Source organism: Emydura macquarii, unplaced genomic scaffold, assembly GCF_026122565.2.
Source record: "Emydura macquarii macquarii isolate MOO-44397 ecotype Brisbane River unplaced genomic scaffold, CSIRO-AGI_Emac_v2 contig_3647, whole genome shotgun sequence".
Classification (NCBI taxonomy): domain Eukaryota; kingdom Metazoa; phylum Chordata; order Testudines; family Chelidae; genus Emydura; species Emydura macquarii.
Window position 1 is genome coordinate 1,103,006 of NW_027133784.1, and position 20,245 is coordinate 1,123,250.

Below are 20,245 nucleotides of genomic sequence, written 5' to 3' on the forward strand. Positions count from 1 at the left end.
TGTGAGACATGGATTTGGGCACCTACAGAAAACATGCAGCTTGTGTCGTGAGGAAATGGGTCCTCCTTGCAGCCGGTAGCCATCCTACCTTGGATGAGTATACTGTCAGCAGGGGATGTCATTTCCACAAAATTCTGGCGTGGGAGGGCAAAATGGTGTGAGCGTATATAATATACCATTGTCTATGACTATAGCATTGTCATGCTGTCTGGAGTGGCTCACAAACATGAGTGCCAAACTCAGGGCAGACCGTCAGAAAATAGGCCCCAACCCCCAAATTGGTTATATGGGCTATAATTGGATTTCATCCGTGACAAGTGTGAACTCCACAAGCACTTTAACAGCCATCCCACGGAGTCACAGACAGTCCCCTTGGGCACTCCACTCTATCTTGCCACTTAGCCAAGCCTGACTCTTTGATAGATGGTCCCTTATACAAAAAAACCACAACAATATTCAGGTTACTCTCACTCCCAAAGGACTAGTCACCTACCCCAGGTCAATTGTACCCCTGTTGTCTCATCAAAGACAATACTTGTAGCCAATCCTATAATAAACTAGCTAAAGATGTATTAACTAGGAAAAAGAAATACAAGAGTTATTTACAAGGTTAAAGCAAATAACATATACACGCAAGTGAGTCTTAGATTCCAAAAAATAATAGAAATGTCTATAATAAGCAAATTCCATATGTCCTTTAGGGCTAATGTAGGCAAAACAGCTGGGGTCTTTTGCTTATGCTTTTAGAGTGCAAGCAGCAAAAAGAACCAAGTTTCTCCTTGTCAGGGATTTTTATCTCCTTCTCCCCAGAGCCCAAGGTTTCTTTGCTGTTTGATGAGTTACACAGTTAGAGAGGTTTACAGTGCAAATATTTGCTATTGCTTTATAACATGGGGTGCAAATGAGTGAGACTAATACATGCAGCATCCTACAAGTTAATCATAAGGTTTAAACACCAAACACATTCTTACAACTCTAATATCTATCTTAACAATACTAAGGTACAGGTAAACCAGACTGGTTTCCAGATATGCAACTATCAGTGTTCAGTGAAGCCTGATGCGTTGACATGAGCTGGCACTTGGTCTGCTGGCGTCACAATTATATCCTGCAAAGTTGCAGGGGGCAGAAGTGGAAAAGTCAGGAGGGGAATGCCCACCCAACACATAGCAAATGACTCCCCAGCTTGTCAGATCTCTAAACTAAGCAGTGTTGGGCCTCGTTGGCACCTGAATGGGAAATATCCACAGAAATCCCAATGTGCTTCATGAAGCGGTGTTGGTTATTGAATATGTGACATTCTTCCTTCTGAATAAGAACTGAACTCCTATGACTCAGCCTGGTGTTGAAGAAAGACCCCAGTGCTGTTGGAGTACTTGTCTGGAGGAGTTCTGAGCCACTTTATGGTAACTAGAAATTCCATGGCAGTTTTTGCTAAGATAGAAATGTTAGTCTTGGTGTCTCAGCCAAATTCCAGCTCAGGTGAATTTCTCTCTGGCTGACCTAACTCACTCCGATAGTTTCAGCTAGCCAAAATACTGATGAACAATTAGGATGTATGCTACATTTTATCCTAGAGGGCAGTGAAGTCCCACACACATAGTCTGCAAAGCACCATAAGGTCTCATTTCTAAAGGACCTACAGAAATGTAAACAATTATTTGCTTCAGAACATCTCTTAACACAGTGGTTCTCAAACTGGGTGTCAGGACCCCTCAAGAGGTCGCAAGTTTATTATGGGGGGGTCGTAAACTGTCAGCCCCCACACATGCTGTGGCTGTCAGCCCCATGCATGTCTGACAGCCAGAGCCCTTCAGATATGGGTGGCCAGAGAGCAGCAGCTGCTGGCTGGGTGCTCTGAAGGAAGCGCCGCTCCCAGCAGCAGTACAGAAGTAAGGGTGCTATGGCATAGGGGTGTAAGCGGCATAGAAAGGGATGTTATCACTTTTTTTGGGAGGGTCATCACAGCCTGAAATATTTTCAAAGGGGCTCCCAGAAAAAAAGTTTGAGAAACTCTGTCTTACCAGGAACTAGAACAAGCAGGAAAGATGGAAGTGGAGAGTGGATTGGGGATATAAGCAGCCTCGCTGCCCAGTGTCATCATTAATCCTCCATGAAGGAAAGGTTTGGTTTTCTCTATACAAAAAAAAAAAAAAAGAAAAAGAAAAAAAAACAACCAAAAAACCCCCACACATAGGAAAAACCAAATCACAGCCATGTTTGTGCTTTCTGTCCCGACTGCTTGATTTATGAGCCTCAATGTAGTGATTAGAGATGAAAGAAAACATTCCAGAGGCCAAGACCTGCACATTGCTGGTGTCTCATGTCTGCCTTTGTGCCTGAGTTACTGTAAAGAGGATGCAAAACAAAACAGGAAAATTACAAGGAGCATGCTGGTCACTGCATGCTTCTTTCTCTCTTATCATTTACTGTGCACCAGTTGTGCACTCAGTGCTGTACAAAACAGAGGAAAACAATCCCTGCCAGAAGGTGTTTGTTATCTAGACAGACGAATGATAAAGTTCAGACTCCCATTAGTGTCTAAGAACAGTAATGAGTAACAGTGACCAAGGATGAGTTTATTGCTTTATTTTGCAATTTTATTTTAGGTAAATAAATATAGAAGAACTCAGTTTGCCTGATGAATGTTGGTGGGCTGTATATAATGAGTTTGTTTTAAGGAAGGATTTGAAAGGGAAACGGTGGATGTTTGTTGCATTGGAGAGGAAAGGCTGAGGAGAGAGGGGAATAGAGAGGCTGCTAGCAATAACCGTGCTATTATTCTGTACATAAATGAAGACAAGATAGGGTTGTAACTGTAGAGGTGGCTCCCCAGGACCACATACTGCAACACGAGAATTTACACATGTGGTTCCACAGAGAAGCTATGGACAAAGTGTACCACTGTAGTGTAGACAGACACTTACTACAGTGATGGAAAGGGTTCTTCCATCTCTATAGTAAATCCACCTCTCTGAGAGACAGTGACTTGGTCAACAGAAGAATCCTTCTGTCGGTCCAGTGGCATCTACAGCAGGAGTTAGGTCTGCTTAAATACATTGTACAGGGCATGACATTTTTCATAGCTGAGTGATATAGCTAAGCTGACCTAACTTGGTAGTATAGACCAGCCCTTTGTGCCAGCAGAGCATAGGACAAAAATCATGATGGTCTTCCCAGTAATTGTGAGGCACAAGACGATCTGATGCATGAATAAAGGAGTGCAGCTTCCCTTGGACAGATACAGGGTAGAACCTGAGGGCTTATCTAGGCCTAAAAATTAGATCAATCTAGTTACATAGCTCAGGGCTGTGAAAAATATCACATCCTGTGCAACGCAGCTAGATTGATGGAAGAATTATTTTGTTGATCTAGCTACCACCTCTCAGAGAGCTGGACTAACTATACCAATGGAAAACCCCTTCCATCAATGAAGGAAGCATCTACACAATGGCACTGCAGTGGCACAGCTGATGCAGTTGCTGCTGTAGCGTTGACATACCCCCATCTGTTACGAATGTACGGTAGCTTGCATGCAGAGAACATTTATTCACCCCCAGGGGATATCAAAGGGTAGGAAGCATGTGCCACTGTGGTGAGTGGTATAAATGGGTTTAATAAATAACTCCCTGTTTCTGGAGAAGTAGAGTGATAGAGGATACATTGTAAGAGAAGGAAGTGGTCTCATGTCAATATGAATCAGATGTTTCTAGGGTTGAATGCTTTTTCCTGATCCTGTCCCAATTGATGTATCTCACACAATGGTTCAATTTCTTAACTAATTCTTTGATTGCTTCTTGGTCCTGATTAATTTCCTTAGACAGAACCAGTAAAATGAGACAGAATAAACCAGTGTAACTGAATACCATTCTATACTCCAGCTCTTAGTTCACAGCTATTGCTACCTGGGCTATGCAAGACAGCAGTATTTGAAGTTATGGTTGGCAGGCACCAACTGGGCAATTTCCTTATCTTCAGTAACAAAAATACTCTTCTTTCGGACCAGAAAGAAATCTGGAAGATTTGTCAGACATGTGGCCTGGGATTTTCAAGAAAGTCTAAGGGAGCTAGGCACCCAGCTCTCACTGAATTTAAAAAAGGTTTGAGTAACTTCTGTCCCTTCAGCATGCTGGAAAAGAGCAGGATTGAAAAGGCCTTTACCCAGTCATATAGCTGTGTTAGCTACTTTATGAAATGGTTCAGGTAGCTTAGCATTTCATTCTGCAGTTTTGCACGTGAACTTTTTATTTTGGAAACTGCTAGAAATTCCTCTTTGCTTTCTAGATGGCATTAAAGCACCTGACCATGTTCAAGACTTGTGAGATAACAGGCTGTCTTGTGCACATGCTTTCAGAAGGAATGAAAACCACAGAACCAGTGTGGAATTGGAACCCATTCCTGCTGGGAATGTACCTGCTTTCCCGACCAAAGCCACCACCTGCTGACTTTATCACGATAGACTGCCATTTTATCAGCACTGTGGTAGAATACTCATTTTGGGGGAAGAATAGCGTCTCTTCTTTCACCTCTATCTTTCTTTGTTACTAGAGATGTGCTGGAACCAGACTCACAGGTCCATACATCTCTGCACTTTAGATCTGGACTTTGTAGCTCTGGCCCCTCTCTGCTTGTTATCATTTTAACCTTTCTTTAAATTCACTGGCAAAGAAAGGAGACGGCAGCTGGACCAGTCTCCGGCTCAGGTGCTTAGACTAGCTTAGCTGGTAACTGGTGACAAATGGGCATTTCCAGGGCAGTGATACTTCCCCTCAGGCACTGAACAAACCGAGCAGGAAGCCAGCTTACAGCTGGGGCAGCCTGACAAGAACACAGTCGGGCAGGGAATCGCTCACATGACCTATCGGCAAACATTACAGCCTGGGACCAGACCCACCGCACAGCTCCACGGCACACGTGCCCCCGGCCCCGTCGCTCTCTGTGGCGGAGGATCCGCCGAGGCTGTTCATAACCTTCCAGCCCGGCCGGCGGGGAGACGTTCCCAGCCTCGTGCTAGACCCAAAGCTGTGTGTGTAGGGCCCCCACCCCCCGTGACTGACCGGGGCGGACACTTACACCCCACCCCCCGCAGCAGCGGACGGGCCAACGGCGGCTTTCGGGCTCCCCCAGCCGGGCCGAAGGGGGGCAGAGGCGCTCAGCCCTGCGGCGGGGCGGGGTCTGTGCGCTCGGGCCAGGCCCGGGTCCCGGCCCAGGGGACGGAGCTGGGCCTCCCGGGCCGGGCCCCCTACTCGGGCCGCGCCTCCTGAGGCAGCCCAGCGCTTCCCGGGGTCCCCCCGCGAGGCCGCGGCCGCGCGCCCCACAGCAGGCCGGGGCCGGGGGCACCGCGGGGCTCTGCCCCTGTGCGCACCGCAGGGGGGGGGGTGTCCCCGGGCAGGGAGCGCGAGCCAGAGACTGGGGCTACCTCGCAAGAGGTGACGGGCTCGGGCGCCCCAAGGAGTCCGGGCGCCCCCGCGGAGGGAGATGGGATGGCCCCGCTACGGCCGGTATCCTGCTGGGACGGGGCTGCAGGGCGAGCCCACCTCTGCCGAAGGAGGGGGGGGGGGAAAGAGGTGCTGCTTCCCGAGGCGAGGCGAGGCGTCCCGCTCTTTCCCCGGCTCTCACACCAACGCCCCATATCTCGCCTCCCTATTGGTCAGCTCTGTGGAATCGCGCCCTTTCAGTGGCTGCAGCGGGGTGTGCGGGCGCCTCTGATTGGCTATGAGGAGTCGAACCAGCGCGGGCTACGACCGGCCTCATCTCTCACTGGTCGGCAACCGGCGGACCACACTGGGACCCGGGAGCGCCCGTTGGCCTCTGGGGTCCGGGGTGGGTGTGGCCCAGGTACGGCGGCCGCGCGAGTTCGCCGCTCGGGACAGGCGGGGAGCCGGGATGGGGAGCGAGGAGCCCAGCGCTGCTGGGGTCGGCGCGGCGCCCGCGGGCGGCCCCTTCCTCTCGCTGGCGGAGGTGGCGAAGCGCAACTCGAGCCGGGAGGCCTGGCTGGTGATCCACGGGCGCGTGTATGACGTCAGCCGCTTCCTGAGCGAGGTGAGGCGAGGCGGCCCGCGGCAGCCGGCAGGGCTGAGGGGATCCGGGCAGGCGGCCTGGGGCCGGGCCGGGCCGGGGGGCGGAGCCGGGCTGGGGCCGGCGCCTCTCGCTGAGCTGAGCTGCCCCGAGGGGCGGGGCCCTGCCCGGTCGAGAAAAGCTGGAGACTGGGGGGGGGGTCTGAGGGTGTGTGTGTGTTTGGGCGTGTGTGGGGAGATGGGGGGGTGTCTGGGTATGTGGGGGGATGGAGGGGGGTGTCTGGGCGTGTGTGGGGGGATGGAGGGTGTGTGTGTGGGGGGGGTGTTTGGGTGTGTGGGGTGGGCGTGTGTGCGGGGATGGGGGGTGTGTATTTGGGCGTGTGTGGGGGGATGGGGTGTGTGTGGGGGGGTGTGAGGTGTGGGGGTGGGGAGAGCGCGAGGATTTCTGTGACTGTTTAAAAAAGCTCCCCGAGGGCTGGTGGCTGCCGTGCCGTGCCCCCTTCTTGGCAGCTATGCGGTGCTCGTCTCACCCCCTTGCCCTGCTACGATGGGCCACTGGTGACCCTGACAATGGTTGTCTTGGGGCAAGGTTTTATTACTCATCGTTATGTATTCGTAGCGAAGCGGTGCCATACGGAACCAGTCGGGCTCAGGGCCCCGGTGTGAGGGGGTGGCACACGGGGTGTCTGGAAAGAGTGCATTCCTGCCCCATGGTGCTTACGGTTTAATTTGAGGCAAGTGGCTGGAAGTGGGAAGGGGGCACAGAGGTAACAGTTAGATCACAGATTTACACAGGCTAACCATGCACAGGATGTGGTGGTTTCAAATCATTTTTCTTTTCCAAAGAAATAACTGAACCTAGGAGTTTAGTGAGATATGAAAAAAGTAAATTAAAGGCTGGGATTTGTGTTTCTCTGTTGGTCCCCGTAGGCTAAATGAATTAGTATGAGATCTCATACTTAAGTAATGTGACATGGTTGTTGAAGTAATGCCTTTTATTCAATAGATGAATATCTGCCAAATTATTAACTTCCAACAGGTGGGTGTATTTCTCTGATTGGGGGGAGTTATCCCTGTGTATTGTCTGCAGTTCTTGGATTTGTTGAGGTGAGCAGTGCTATGTGATAATTCACTTTGCTATTGATTTGAATTCTTGAAAAGTTTTAAGTTATAGGTTGCTCCTAACTGTGTCTGGAGTCAGTAATTGAGCAGAACAAAAAATGGCAATAAAGTGTCAGCTGTGTTTTTGTTCAACCTCAAAATAAAATCCCAATTGCTGCACCACCTCTGCCACTCCTCAGATTCTGGCTTCTACATAGCAATGCACCCATCACCTCATTCTGAACCAATGCTAAAACAGAAGCACTTCATTGAAAATGCAGCATGTTCCTCTTCATAACCATTTGTACTTTGTCTAAACTTGGCTTGGGTTTGCCACTAGCTGAAGATGTCTATTTACATACACTTGCTATGTGGTCATAACATTATTAAGAATATGAGCAGGATGCCTGATATCCAGGACTTGATGACTAAAACTAATCTGGTGGACTCTACAGGCTATCAGATGGAGGACAGAATGACAACTCATCAGCCTCTTGGGGTCCTTCCATCTTGCACCATCTGGGATACTGGAAGCCATGGCTCTGAATGTGTTGTATGTGTGTGAAGCTTTCCAGGATTTATTTAGAAAGTAGGGCAAGTTATGTTATTGTTTAATACATCAAAATGATATCTTATACTGACAAGATGGAGCCACCTTCCCCTGCAGATACCGCAAAGTTGAGTAAAGGCTGTAGAGATTGTGCCTGGTGAACAACTCGAGCAGCCAGTTTAGAATAGGATTCCTTATCTTTCTTACACAATGACTTGATGATGTTCCAGAGTCAAACTCATTCATTCAGCCTTTGCTTTTCTTTCAACAAATGTCTTCAAACTATATGTCAATGACTGTTGACTGCCTTTGATGGTTAATGAGGACATAATCAATAAGAGTCCTAGTGAAACCATGTGGAGTGTACTGGGTCTGCTTGTGAATCCTGAGGTGATGGAAAAGCAAGTCAGTAATCACCATGTCATTGCCACGTTCCAGGCCCTTCATCCTCTGTGAAGACATTGAAAGATCAAGCTTACTATGTAGCTATGGATCTATAGGACTCTGGTTATGTCAACTCAGCTGTCTAGAAGTGGAAATGAGGGCTCTGAGGAAGGTTGAAGAGCACTTGTTTAATGTTTTTGATTCTCATTGTGTTTGTCAGCTGTTCCATTTAGGGTTTATCTGCACTTAAAAGTTTTGCTGCATTAACTAAGCTGGCTTGCTTAAAACAGCAAAGCCCCCTAGTGTGGATCAAATAAGCGATAGTGATATAAGGCACCTTTATACTAGTATAACTGCAGCAATGTCTACACTTAAATCTTTTGCTGGTATAGAGATGTACCAGCAAAAGTCCCAGTATCAGTGCATCTGTCAGCGTGAAAGTGCTTTTGCCAGTCCAGGTTATTTCATTCAGGGTACCGTTATAATTTATACTGGCAAAAGCACTTCTTTCCCTGTTGGTATAAATTGTATGTACAAGAGCAATTTGCTGGTGTAGCTATGCCTGTATAGCTATTCCAGAAAATCTGATCGAATGTAGACTAGGCCTGCACTACAACTTTTGCTGGAATAACTGTGTAGGCAAAAAAATCACACCCATTACCAACATAGTTATGCCCGTTAAACTTTTGAGTGTAGACCGCTTTATTTTACAGACAAAAGGAAATTTTATCCCCATTAGCCCTATGTAGTCCATTAAAGTGCCTGTGTCTGACTCTCTCCAGCGGCTGAACTGATTTTAAGCAAACCCAGTGTCTGGTAAACTGTTCTGCATTAGATTTCTGTATTGCTGTAACTGCAGATGTCAGGGATTCAGCATGAAATGTTCCTTCTCAATCCTCTGTAATCGTCAGGGTAATTGCTGCCTGTTCTAGCCCTTGGCCACATGTTATTTGTACAGATTTGCTGAGCTCATTGATGTGCTATCGCAGGGTTATTGCATAATCTCTAAGAGGCCACTCTGGTTCCTGCAAACCAGACACAGCGGGTCAGGTGCTGGTCAATCCATCTGAAGCGTGTCAGTTGCAATATGGATAATTTTAAACTTTATCATGCTGTATTGCTGGTTACATAATAGAAGTTCTAAGACATTGGACTTATCACATGGTAAAAGTTTATCAGGTGGTCATAAGAACGTGGACAGAATGAGGGAGATGTGCAAAGGCAGCTCCTCAAATTGCACATACAACCTCTGAGTGAGTTGGTATCTGTTCCTCTCCCAGAGCTAGCGACGTTGCAGCGGGTGGATGTCTGATATGTAGCAGATGAAGTAGAGCCATTTCCATAAATATCTCCCAAAAGTCAAAAGGGTAATTCACGGCCCACTTGAAACAAAAATAAGCCCCAGAATGCAGGTTACAGTGGTATCTCTGTGCTACAATTGCAGGAGCCAGGAAAACCAGGTCTGTGTGTTTAAATATAGATTACAGGTCAACTGCAAAGGGTTAACTTTCCAGTTAGGTGCTGAAATGGCCTGTCAGGCGCAGGGGTAAATGTACCTTTTGATTAGTGCTGTTACATGTAAGTGGCTCCTGTCTCCACCACATGCTCCCTCACCACATGCACTCTACCATTTGGGGCACTTAACTCATCCCTCCCACCCCCAAAAAAAACCAAAAAAACCAAAAACAACCTCCCCCCTCCCTCCCCGAAAACCCTTTGCATTTCTATCGAGGTACTCATAAACATAGTAGTGGAGGGTTTTCAGTCTTTACTGGATTTCTCCTCAGAGCCCCCCTCTCAGGCAGGCAAAGGTGTTGTTTCCATTTTACAGATGGGGGAACTGAAGTGTGATGAACTGGGGCTCTCTCGGTACAGCGTATGAATACTGGTTGATATTGTGACATTGCATTATGAAAAACTGCTGCATTATGAGCACCTATGGCTATGTCTACACTACAGCTTATGTCACCAGAATTTGCCACTCAGGAATGTGAATAAACCGCCCCCCTGAGCAACATAAGTTACACTGACATCGGTGCTGTCCACACCGGTGCTTATGTCGGTGGGAGAGCTTCTGCTGACATAGCTGCCGCTGCTCATGGGGGCTGGAGTAGTTAAGCCAACTGAAGAGCTCTCTCCCCTTTGGCTTAGAGTAGCCAACGTCTCCTAACAACATAGCGCTGTCCACACTAACGCTTATGCCGGCAGAACTTATGTTGCTCAGGGGTGTGTTTTTTCACACCCCATTGCCGACAAAAGTTTTGCTGGCAGAAGTGCTAGTGTAGACAGGGCCTAACAATGAACTTTTCTCATGTCTTACAAGCTTTAGCTGATGAAGCGTCTACCAAGCAAACATTGATGATTGCCACCTGCCTTGGCCTGTCCTTGTTCTACAGCCTCCTAGACAACTTTTGTGTCATTGTTACGCAATAACACTGCTCCCTGTTATGCTTTATTGCTTTGACAACACAGGTTGGGAACAAAAGCCTCTGCATCTCTTTTCAAGCTGGCCATCATGTGTCCTACCTGACTTCAGCAAACTAATTAGCCTAGGAGCTTAGTGTCACTTCTAAGTTTGTATACAGAGTTTATCTTTGGCTTAGTGGATCTGTAACAAAGCAGTCTCAGCCACTGGGATGCAGCCTGGTATTTCAGGTTTCTGTAACTGGAACCCTAGGCTGTGCCTCCCAGTTTCTCCAGTGAACCCGTGTTGCATCCTTCTAAGGCGTTGCTATCTGCCTTCCTATTCTGTTGTGTGCATTCTAATCTACCTGTTTCCCACTTCCTCTCTTACATGCTGTGAGGGTATCCATTGACGTGTTCCCCCCTCCCCCTGCCTAATCTGAACTCCATGAGTGAAGGGAAGCTTGGCTTGGCAGCATGCTCTATGAGCCCGTAACCACGTATCCTGTGAGCTGCTCCTGCGGCTAGCTATATTGGAGGTCACTTCAGGAACAGAGGAGGAAGGAAAACTGCTTCTTAGGTGTCACTTGCTGTTTTGTTTATAACAGCACTTGCATATTTAAAGTGGGAGCAGGGTGAATCTGGGTGTAATGTAGCTTTCCCTGTCTTCTCTGATCTCCTGGGGTCCTGAGCCCCAGGTTGGGAAAAACTGGCCTAGAGAGTTGAAAGGTAGAGCCTAAGGTAAAAATACTCCTTTCTCAGGCACCTATTGTAGACTGAGGTGAGTGCAGAGTGTTGGCAGGCTTATTGCAGTGTTGAAAGTAGCTGTTGGCAGTCCTTCTCCCTCCCCTCCCCCCCCCATTTCATTGACCATGGCTAGGATAGATGCCAATCACGGTGCATCATTTCAAGTTAGGAACTCTGGAAAGAGTCCTGTCCAAGTGATAGTTACTTTGGCTTTGACCTCCTTGTTCTGAGCCACAGATATTTTTTTTCCTCCTTTTAAAGCTCCCACTCTTTGTCTCCCCCAGTATTGGTCATATTCTCTTGGTGCTGGCACTTTGAGCTTTCAGTGAGACTCGAATGTTGCTGATACCAGATGTAAAAGCACCATGAAGTTATTTTATTGCCCATGTATAAAAGACTCCCTGCTTCAGCCGCAAAGAGATTCTGGTTGTTAATTGCTATTACTGGAGTGGTCTTTAGGCTCAGAACTCTGAGGCCTGGCACTTGGTTATAACACTTGCTCTTGTGTGTTTCCAGTTTTGTTTAATTTTGTAATTAATCAATGGATTAAGAGCTTCATTCCCCTCTTCCGGCCCCAGATCTCCCCTGAAGTGCAGTTTTGATGCTGAATCTCAAATATCACTCAGCTTTCTGACTTCCCTGTTGGAGTTGTAGCTTTGGGAAGTTTCCTGCTAAACTTCGACTTCTTGTATAAATAGTGTCTGGTTTTGTATTTCCTCTGATGTGACAAGGTGAGAACTGTCTCTGACACTAGGCTTCTAAACTAGGGAGTCACTTTTTAGAAATGTTGTCTTAGCCTTTTGAACACTACTCCAGTTAGACCAAGTGAGTGGTTATAGCATAGGACAGCCGTTTAGGACAGTACATTATTTTCTTCTCAATCTAGTATTTTTAGGAAGTGCATACAGCTGTTTCAATAGAGAGATCGTTAATAACTGCTTAGATCCAAGTATGTAAAGTGGAGTGAACCTTACCATTCTAGCCTTCTGCCTATTAGGCAGAATGCTGCTGAAAGCTAACAGCTATCTAACTCCTGCTTCCCTGTTGATTCCACCGCATTTTGGGGGATGGGGCAGGTAGGAAAACTAGATCAGCTTTGAAAGTCACGGATCTAGTAGTTCTCTGTCTGGCAACTGATCAGTAGTGAGACAGTCCTAAGGAGTCTTGCTGCTTGTATGGCTTATAGACAACCCAATTTAGCATGAACACATAACCAAGTCCCTCCATAAGGATGGCTATGAGACAGCTGGAGGAGCATTCTGGATTATGACATGTACATTAGCAATCCCCAGCTCCCACTCTATTACAGTGTCATTGTTGGGGTTGCTTTGCCAAAGTCTAAAACTGCAACTTCTTCCACACTTGGTCTTGCCCAGAGTGAAGTGCAGCATGCTGATGGTTGCAGACGTTGGTCACAGTAGTTCTTCAAAGTAAGAGGGCAAGCTGATTTTGGTTACTACAATCTGTGGTATCTGAGTAGAAAGTTCTGGACTTCTGGCAGCAGAGGTGGGCAATCTGGGGGAAGAGGAGAGGACTTAACAACTGTTCTGTGTCTGTGGGAGGAAGAGGGTATTGCCAGGGGAAACAGGTGCTTCTACTCACTGACCTTCATGGAGAGCTGAAAGGTACTGTCCCATTATGTCTTCTCTTCTGCCCCAGATTCATAGGAAGTGGGGGAAATCTTCAGGCAGCAGTGAGTGAGTCTCACCGCCTCACTCTTGTGAGTTCATTACTTGTTGCCTGATGCTGTTAGAAAGCTGGAGAGGTGCCTGTGTGGGGGGTATACGAAGTCCTGATCTCTTTGTCAGTTTCACTGTATTAGTTGATGGTTCAGTTTACAGTAAAGGTATGAACAGTTTTAGTTTAAATGGCCTGTACTTCACAGGCTTTGTGAGAGGTCAAGTCAATAGCTCCTTGTGGATGTTGGGGAGTTGCTTCTTGTTGGTGGAGGGATTTTGGCCGCCTGTAAAACACATAAGCCTGGTTTTGGGATGCTTGCCAGACCCTGCAGTGTGCTCTCGTTACTCATGCCTGACTGAAGGGGAGGTGCAGACTTGAGTCTTCATTGGGGTTATCATGAGCTGTTCTGAAGTGGCTGTGATGAACTGAAAAGGTTGGAGTATGTTTGCAGTGTAGGGCTCAGGATATTACCTTCTCTCAGAGTTGTGTGTGTTTGAGAAGGGGGACTGGAATTCTTCTCGCTGCTTCTTATCCCTCGGCCCTGGGCTCACTGAATTCCTTCTTTTGCAGCATCCAGGCGGAGAGGAGGTTTTGCTCGAGCAGGCTGGTGGGGATGCCACAGAGAGCTTTGAAGATGTTGGGCACTCCACAGATGCCAAGGAAATGCTCAAACAGTACTTCATAGGAGAGGTTCATCCGGTAAGGAACAGATGGGTGTGACATCCTTCTTTCAAATCCAAAGGGAACTGTGTGTGCCCCCTCTGGGTAGTCCAGCAATAACATAGAGATCTGTCATATGTACCTCCTTCCCCCACCAAAAAGATCACATGTTGAAGCGTAGGCTGTAGATTAAAATCTAAACAAATCTCCCTCATCCAGGGGCTTCTGACTGAAATTTAGTCAATGTCCTTGTTTTGGTGCGCACCACTCACTCCTGGGCTGGCGCCTCCTCCTGGTCACTCTGGGGATTAGCTCTTGAGGCTGATGCCCCCGTCCACAGTTTGCACATGGTCATTCTGATGGTCTGCAGCTCCAGGAGCCCCAGCATCAACTTCATGACTTAGCCCTCCAGCTAGGTCACTCAGTGTTCCCCCTTCCAGGGTACGTGCATCAGCTATCCTAGGCAGTATTCCCATTCACTGCCTTAGGTCTATGCCACACCCTCAGCAGTTGGTCGGGGAACCTATTCTCTGGGTTCCAGTCCAGGGACTTCCAATTTAGCACTTCTGGGCTTCTCTTTCTGCCCTCACTGCTCTTTCGCTGGACTGCTTCCTGCCACTCTGGCTCCTCTTCTTTCTTGGGGCTGATACACCTGGAGAGAACCCTCCTCTTCCCAGGGAGTGACTGCTGCCTGCCTTTCTGCAGTCCTTCCCAGCCAGTAGCCCACTACCTGGCTTTATAGTCCCCCGCCTGTTCCTGCACTGGGGAACCTCTCTCTAATTAGCTGCCTCCAGCCTAAAGCTCCCGTTTGCAGCCTATTTAGCTGATTGGGCCCCCCAAATTCAGCTCTTCCATGGCCAGTGTGGGGAGCTCACTCCATCACAATCTCTTACAGAAATCCCTTTGGGAGAGTGACTGTAGGGTGGAGTCAGGGGTTTAAGGTGGTGTGGACCCTGCATTCTGCCTGCTTGGTAACTAAACTTGCTGTAAAGTCTGTGCCTCTCAGATCTCCAGACCTTGGTCACAGCTGTGAGTTAGAGCTGAAATATTTCAGGCAATTGCACAGGAGGTATTGGCTGGGTACATGTTGATTCTTCTGTGATGGTTGAAAACTTCTTTCCAAAAGACAAAGTTAACCATCTTCTCTCTTTCTCTCCCCCCAACCTCTCCAAAAAAAAACAAAAACTCCAGTGTGATCGTAAAAATGAAGGTTCTAAGGTAAGAAGCAAGATTTTTGTCGTCTTCTCACCCCCGACCCCTCACCCCCCACTCCTCCCATTTAGTGTGTGTGCTGGGTTCAATTAGCAGATATTTCATTTTGTTTCTACACAGTATGTTAGGTGTTAGCCTAGATGGAAAATACTGTGCAAAGCATAGGGATAGGAAAATGTGGTGAAGAGACTCATGAAAGAGGCTGGGGTTGGATAGAGAAATTACTGTACTGCTATCTTGATGCTTTGGGGAAATGTGGGGCTTGCTGCCATGCCAGGAACAGCAGGGCTGTCACACTGGATATGAAGTGGAAGGGAAAGATGGTATCTTGCTTTGGAAGAAAAGCAGTGGCCTTCCCCCACTCGGGTAAGAATACAGCAATTCCCGACCCTCTAAAGAATGAACAACATCTCATTTGCAAAGCAAGATACCATCTTTCTTTGTCTTTCATGGCATTTAAATCGAGAGTCGGAGCGTTAGTACTGATGTTCTGCCAAATGCCATTTTCAGGAATTATACCTCTCTACTTAAATCCCCCCTAAAGTTTTACTTAAATACAGAATCTTCCTTCCTTTCCAAAACTCATCTGTAGTATTGCTGTGAGCTGCTACACAGCTGCCAGCTTACACCCCAAGTTAGCTGCATTTATTTGACAGGAAAAGTTATCTTTGTATACATTATCTGTAAAGCGCTTCAGCATGAGCCACTAGCCAGAAATTCCGTTGTTTAAAACAGATGGTTGAGTTGCTAGAGTTGTCTTCCCCTCTTTTTTGCCACAGGAATACCAAATCCATTGCAAATCCAGTGTATGGATCAGGCAGACTGAGTTTGGGGAGTTGGGGGATATGCAGGGTAAGGACCACACAGGAATTATTGAGCAGATCCTCCATGGTAGATGGAACTTTTAATATGATGGTCTGAATTGCAGACAAAGTGAAGTACAGCCAGTACAGTACAGTTCTGGTTCACTCACAAGAGTGTTTAGCACCCGTCTGTGTCCAGAGTTCTCATGGGGTATTAGCAGGGCAGGAGCCATCTGTTGCTGTGCAATTCTGACTATGTAAATGAGGCCGAAAGGGTCTCTCCATGCTCAGGTCTGGCACACCAAACAGTTCAGTAATTTACAGAGAGGATTAAAGTTGGTTCTTTGAACTAGTTCTAAGCATTATCTGTGCGTTGTCATTTTTTGTAATCCTCCTCCCCAGCTCACATCAATAAAGATTTGAAATGAGCATGATGTCCTAGTTCAGTTTATTGAACTTGTGCTGAGAACATCAACTTTTAATTGTAAACACCATGTCCGGAAGTGCCCTACTAGTGTGAAAGTTCCCCAGCAGCCAAGAGATGTAAGCCAATATTGCCATGCATTTGTGGCCTTTGTTTAAATGGCCTTCTTTAGACAGGATCTGCTATTCCAACCCATGCTAACATGGTGAGACTAGAAGAGAATCTGGCCTTCCCATTACATGGATCCTTCTGCTCTAGGACTATATGATGTTTTGGTACCAAGGTTCTTTTCACAGGAAGACCTTACAGTTATAGGATGATTCATCAAGAGGATCACTGATTGATTCTTTCTCATACCTGCTGATGTCCATCTTGTTCACCTCTTCAGTGTGAGCTGTAACTTAAAAATGTGGCTGTTGCATAATTGTGTTCTTTGGAAACTGTTTTGTGTTCTGGGGTTCGGGTTCTCAGATGCAGCTGCAAGTTTCTGTTTCTGAAGCGTTTTGGCACTGAGTGATTTCTTCTTAGATATGAAAGGTGGAATATGTCCCAGAAGCTTCTAGTTTGTGTTGGTTTGGTACCTTAGCAAATCTGCTAGGTTTTTTTTCACACTATAAGCAGATGGCTGCTCTGTGTTCCTTCAGTTGGATTTCTTAAGTCATTGCTGCTTTTTTGATCTTTTGGTCTCCTTATCCTTTTCAGCACTTGAATCTGGATCTCACCTTTTGTCTTCGCTTGTTTCTGAAATGTTTATGCCATCTTTGAGTCAGATGTGAATCTCACTCTTTGACTGGACTGGTGCTAATTTTGCCTGTTGAAAATATTAGGGTTTTGTTTTTGACATCTCCTCTCCACTCCCCAATCCATTCTCCCACTCTTTTTAAAAAAAAAAAAAAGTACTGATCAAGCTGCAGCTTTTAATATACAGAAAATCAGGAAATTCAGAATTTCTGTTGGAAGTTTCTTCCTACAGCATTTGGTTCTACTTCTGTTTTGAAATGGAACTGCCATAAAAAGAGGATTATGAAAAGCCAATACATTGGCCTTACTATTCAGGTCTCTTATATAATTGCTCAAGAATACAGACTGTGTTGTGAACTGTCCCTTCCATGACTAATCTTAATGAGCAACTCCACCCAAGAGTGAAGGGGAAAAGTTGACTCTTTGAATGTTGGTGGTTCCCATATAGATACTTCAAATTTCAAGGGCATGGATTAAGAATTGAACTGTAGGGTTAGCTGTTGTAGCCAAGGAGAACTAGGCTTCGTTCCCTCTGGAGACTGTCAAAACAGCTGACCAGAAGCGGTTGCTCTAGTAAAATGAGACCCCAAACCCCATCTTTCTAGGTCTATGTGTACTGTGTACATTGCTCAGGACTGGAGGGGAAAAACGGAGTCATTCAAAGTTTCTTCCACAGAGCTGGTGGTTTTGTGTTTACACAAATTGGGATACTGAATAAACCTTGCAAGCAAATTATTACTTTGTTTTTGTTCTAAAGATCAGTAGGCGCCTGAGTCTGGGATTTGAACCTCACTCCCCTGACATCAGCAGAGTGTTATTTCCACACCTTGAACCGCAGACCCCTGTTTTGCATCATTTGGTGTGTCCTGATCGCTGAACTGTTAGTGTTGTCAGATTCAGCCCCAGAGACATACCCAACCACCTGGGTTTGGCCTGACATCAAGAATTCTGTGTTACCACCAGCAAGTGATCTCTAGGGCTTCTGCTGAAAACTTGGGTACTCCAGGATTAGAACTTGGGTTGGGAAGCATATTGGAAAACTACCCTTGAAAATATGGGGAGTGGGGAATCTGTAATAAATGGAATCTAGTTAAGGAATTAATTGTGTGTCTTACAGTTGGCTTCTCTTTGTGCTTGACTAGGAGACTTGGCCTGGTAACAACTCTGCTTTAGACAACCCTTTCATTAGACAACACTGAGAAACAACTTTTTTTTCTTCAGTCTCTTGGGAGGGTCTGTTTGTTATGTTCAGCCATGGAAAGCAGCGTTCAAGCCAGCTAGACCCCAGGATACTGTTACAGAACAGCTGACTAGTTATGCCAACATGCAGGCCTTTCAGATTCTTCTCTTTTTATTTCATAAACAGATGACGAGCCACTTACTTAAATCCAGTGTGTATAGCAATGGATGCCAGCCTGAGCAGCTGTGCTGAGTAGGAGAAGGAGCATTTAAGGCATTTCACAGATTACTGGTATATTTAGATGTGTCAAAATGGTGGACGGTGAGCAGCCCCCAAGGGAATCTAAAGAAACTGGAAGATTGGGCAGCACTATGGGAAATGCATTTTAACTTGGATAAATCCAATATAATGCTCATGTCAAGCAGCAGGGAGGTTCTGAGAATGAGAATGGAATAGAGGCTCAGTGATTTAGCTAGGAAGAGATCGTTCAGACTTGGTGAGTACAGCTGTGGTGGAATACTGGGTGCAGAAGCCACACTGGAGGGGGATCTATGATGCAGTTGAGGTGATGATTGTAGATAGCATGTCCAATGAGGTCAGAGGTAAAGGGAAGAAAAGAGGTTGGATGGTTGGTGGCGAGGTGGGTGAAGAGTTCATTGTGTTGTTAAGGTTGGGTAAATCCAGGCCATGCTTGTATTCAGAGGGGAATAGGTCTGAGTGTGAGATTGAGGAGGGAATGGAGTTGAGCAGGTAAATGAAGAGGTGGTAGAGAGCAAGTGAAACCCATGTGTTGGTTATGGAAGGGAAAGAGACGTATGGGAGAGGGAGGAAGATGTGAGGGATGTTCCGTCCCCCTCTCTATGGCAGCTACATATTGAGGGTTGTAGTTCTGTTAGTACAACTCGTATAATGTCTCTCTCTTTCCTCTCAGGATCCAAATACGACATCCTCAAGCCAGTCAAGGTATGGTATCCCTGTAAATATGGGATAAGGAAGTCTGAGGGCGGGGGCAGTCCGTCTGTAGCATTACATAGGAATTCGGTGCCTTGTAAATGGCCAGAGCAGAAATCCCAGAACCTTAATGCAGAGCTTCTGAGTGCAGCCAGTCCAATATAAATAGCCCAGTTGCAGACCAGTGAGTTCTATGCTTGAGTCCAAAGTTTCCCTCCTCTTTAATATTCAGTAGCCACTCATGGAGACAAGTCCCAGCATGCTAAGCTCCATCCTGTTCAGAAGAGCTAGGCCACCTAGCGATCTGGGACCTGAAGTCTCTGGTCCACACTTTCATGTTAAAGATGACTCTGGCTGCAAACTGCTTTTTGTAATGCCAGTTTAGGTGATTGTCACAGACTCCTGGCACAGTTAATGCATTACATAGATTGGCAAATTTCTGCAAGCCTCTGTCTTACTATAGAGTGGCCAGTCTAGTTTAGCTGAAGTCCCAGAAGTATGGGTTTCTGGATTTCCATGACTGATGGAAAGGCCCTCTTCTGTAAGAATGCCAGTCAGCCTGGCTGGAGTCGAGCTCTCTGTGTCTAAGTATGTGGTCCCTCACCAACTACCTGAGAATTTCCCAGATCAAACCAGACCTGATTTGCGCATGTTGGACATTCAGAATAAATTATTAATTTGCTGCTCTCTCCTGTTTTGTGTGTCTATTTTTTCCCCTCTTCTGTAGTTTCTGGTCAACATGGCTGATCCCCATCTTCGGCGCACTGGTCATAGGCTTAATGTACCGATATTACATGCTGGATGGGAAATCTTGACTGGATCCTCGCTGGAACCTTAAGAAGCATGAGACAGAGCACATGCATGCAACCAAGAGCTCTGGGGTTTTGGTTTTCTTAAATCTTGCACATTTTGTTCTTAGCTTTGAGTCTGTCTAGTAATGGTGGTGTCAGCAGAGCCAAGCTAGTGTCCGACAGTGTCCATCCTGACTCTGGGACCCTCCAACCTGTCTTACATTCTCTTCAGGGTCTGTGGTGTGTTGGGGCGGGGGTGAGGTGCAAAGTCCTAATATTCCATTGTATGTCTAATCTCTGTCTCACTGTAATAATTCATCGCAGGGAAATTTTCATTTAACACCTGTTTGTTAATCTCAACAATGTGGAACAGCTGCTGGTGTTTGAGCCTGTGAAATGTCTCTGTGCTTCAGGTGAGCATTGTCAAAGGAGCTGCAAGCTGTCTACAGTCCTGTCCAGCAAAGGTGTTCTGAGACTGATGAGCTGAGCAGCTTTCCCAGTGCATCCAGGCAGTGCTAACAGGAGCAGCAGGACATTGTTAGCTCCTCTTGTCTCTTCATATCGGTGTCTGTTTTTAAGCAAATACATATTTTTAAAATGA

The 20,245-nt window shown here is 46.6% G+C and overlaps 1 protein-coding gene across 1 annotated transcript; it reads left to right on the forward strand.

Annotated features, from left to right (window-relative positions):
* The first annotated feature begins 5,739 nt into the window (after positions 1–5,739).
* CYB5B (cytochrome b5 type B) lies at positions 5,740–20,245 on the forward strand. Its single transcript, XM_067536702.1, has 5 exons — positions 5,740–6,042; positions 13,453–13,581; positions 14,734–14,760; positions 18,834–18,865; positions 19,581–20,245. The coding sequence occupies exons 1-5, from the start codon at positions 5,887–5,889 to the stop codon at positions 19,666–19,668; spliced, it is 432 nt and encodes a 143-aa protein (XP_067392803.1). The 5' UTR covers positions 5,740–5,886; the 3' UTR covers positions 19,669–20,245.

Bases quoted from the DNA above. Each gene is read 5' to 3' on its own strand.
- CYB5B (XM_067536702.1), top strand. From the start codon at position 5,887: ATGGGGAGCGAGGAGCCCAGCGCTGCTGGGGTCGGCGCGGCGCCCGCG. The intron at 6,043-13,452 runs GTGAGGCGAGGC...CTTCTTTTGCAG, and splicing joins TCAGCCGCTTCCTGAGCGAG to CATCCAGGCGGAGAGGAGGT. The intron at 14,761-18,833 runs GTAAGAAGCAAG...CTTTCCTCTCAG, and splicing joins GTAAAAATGAAGGTTCTAAG to GATCCAAATACGACATCCTC.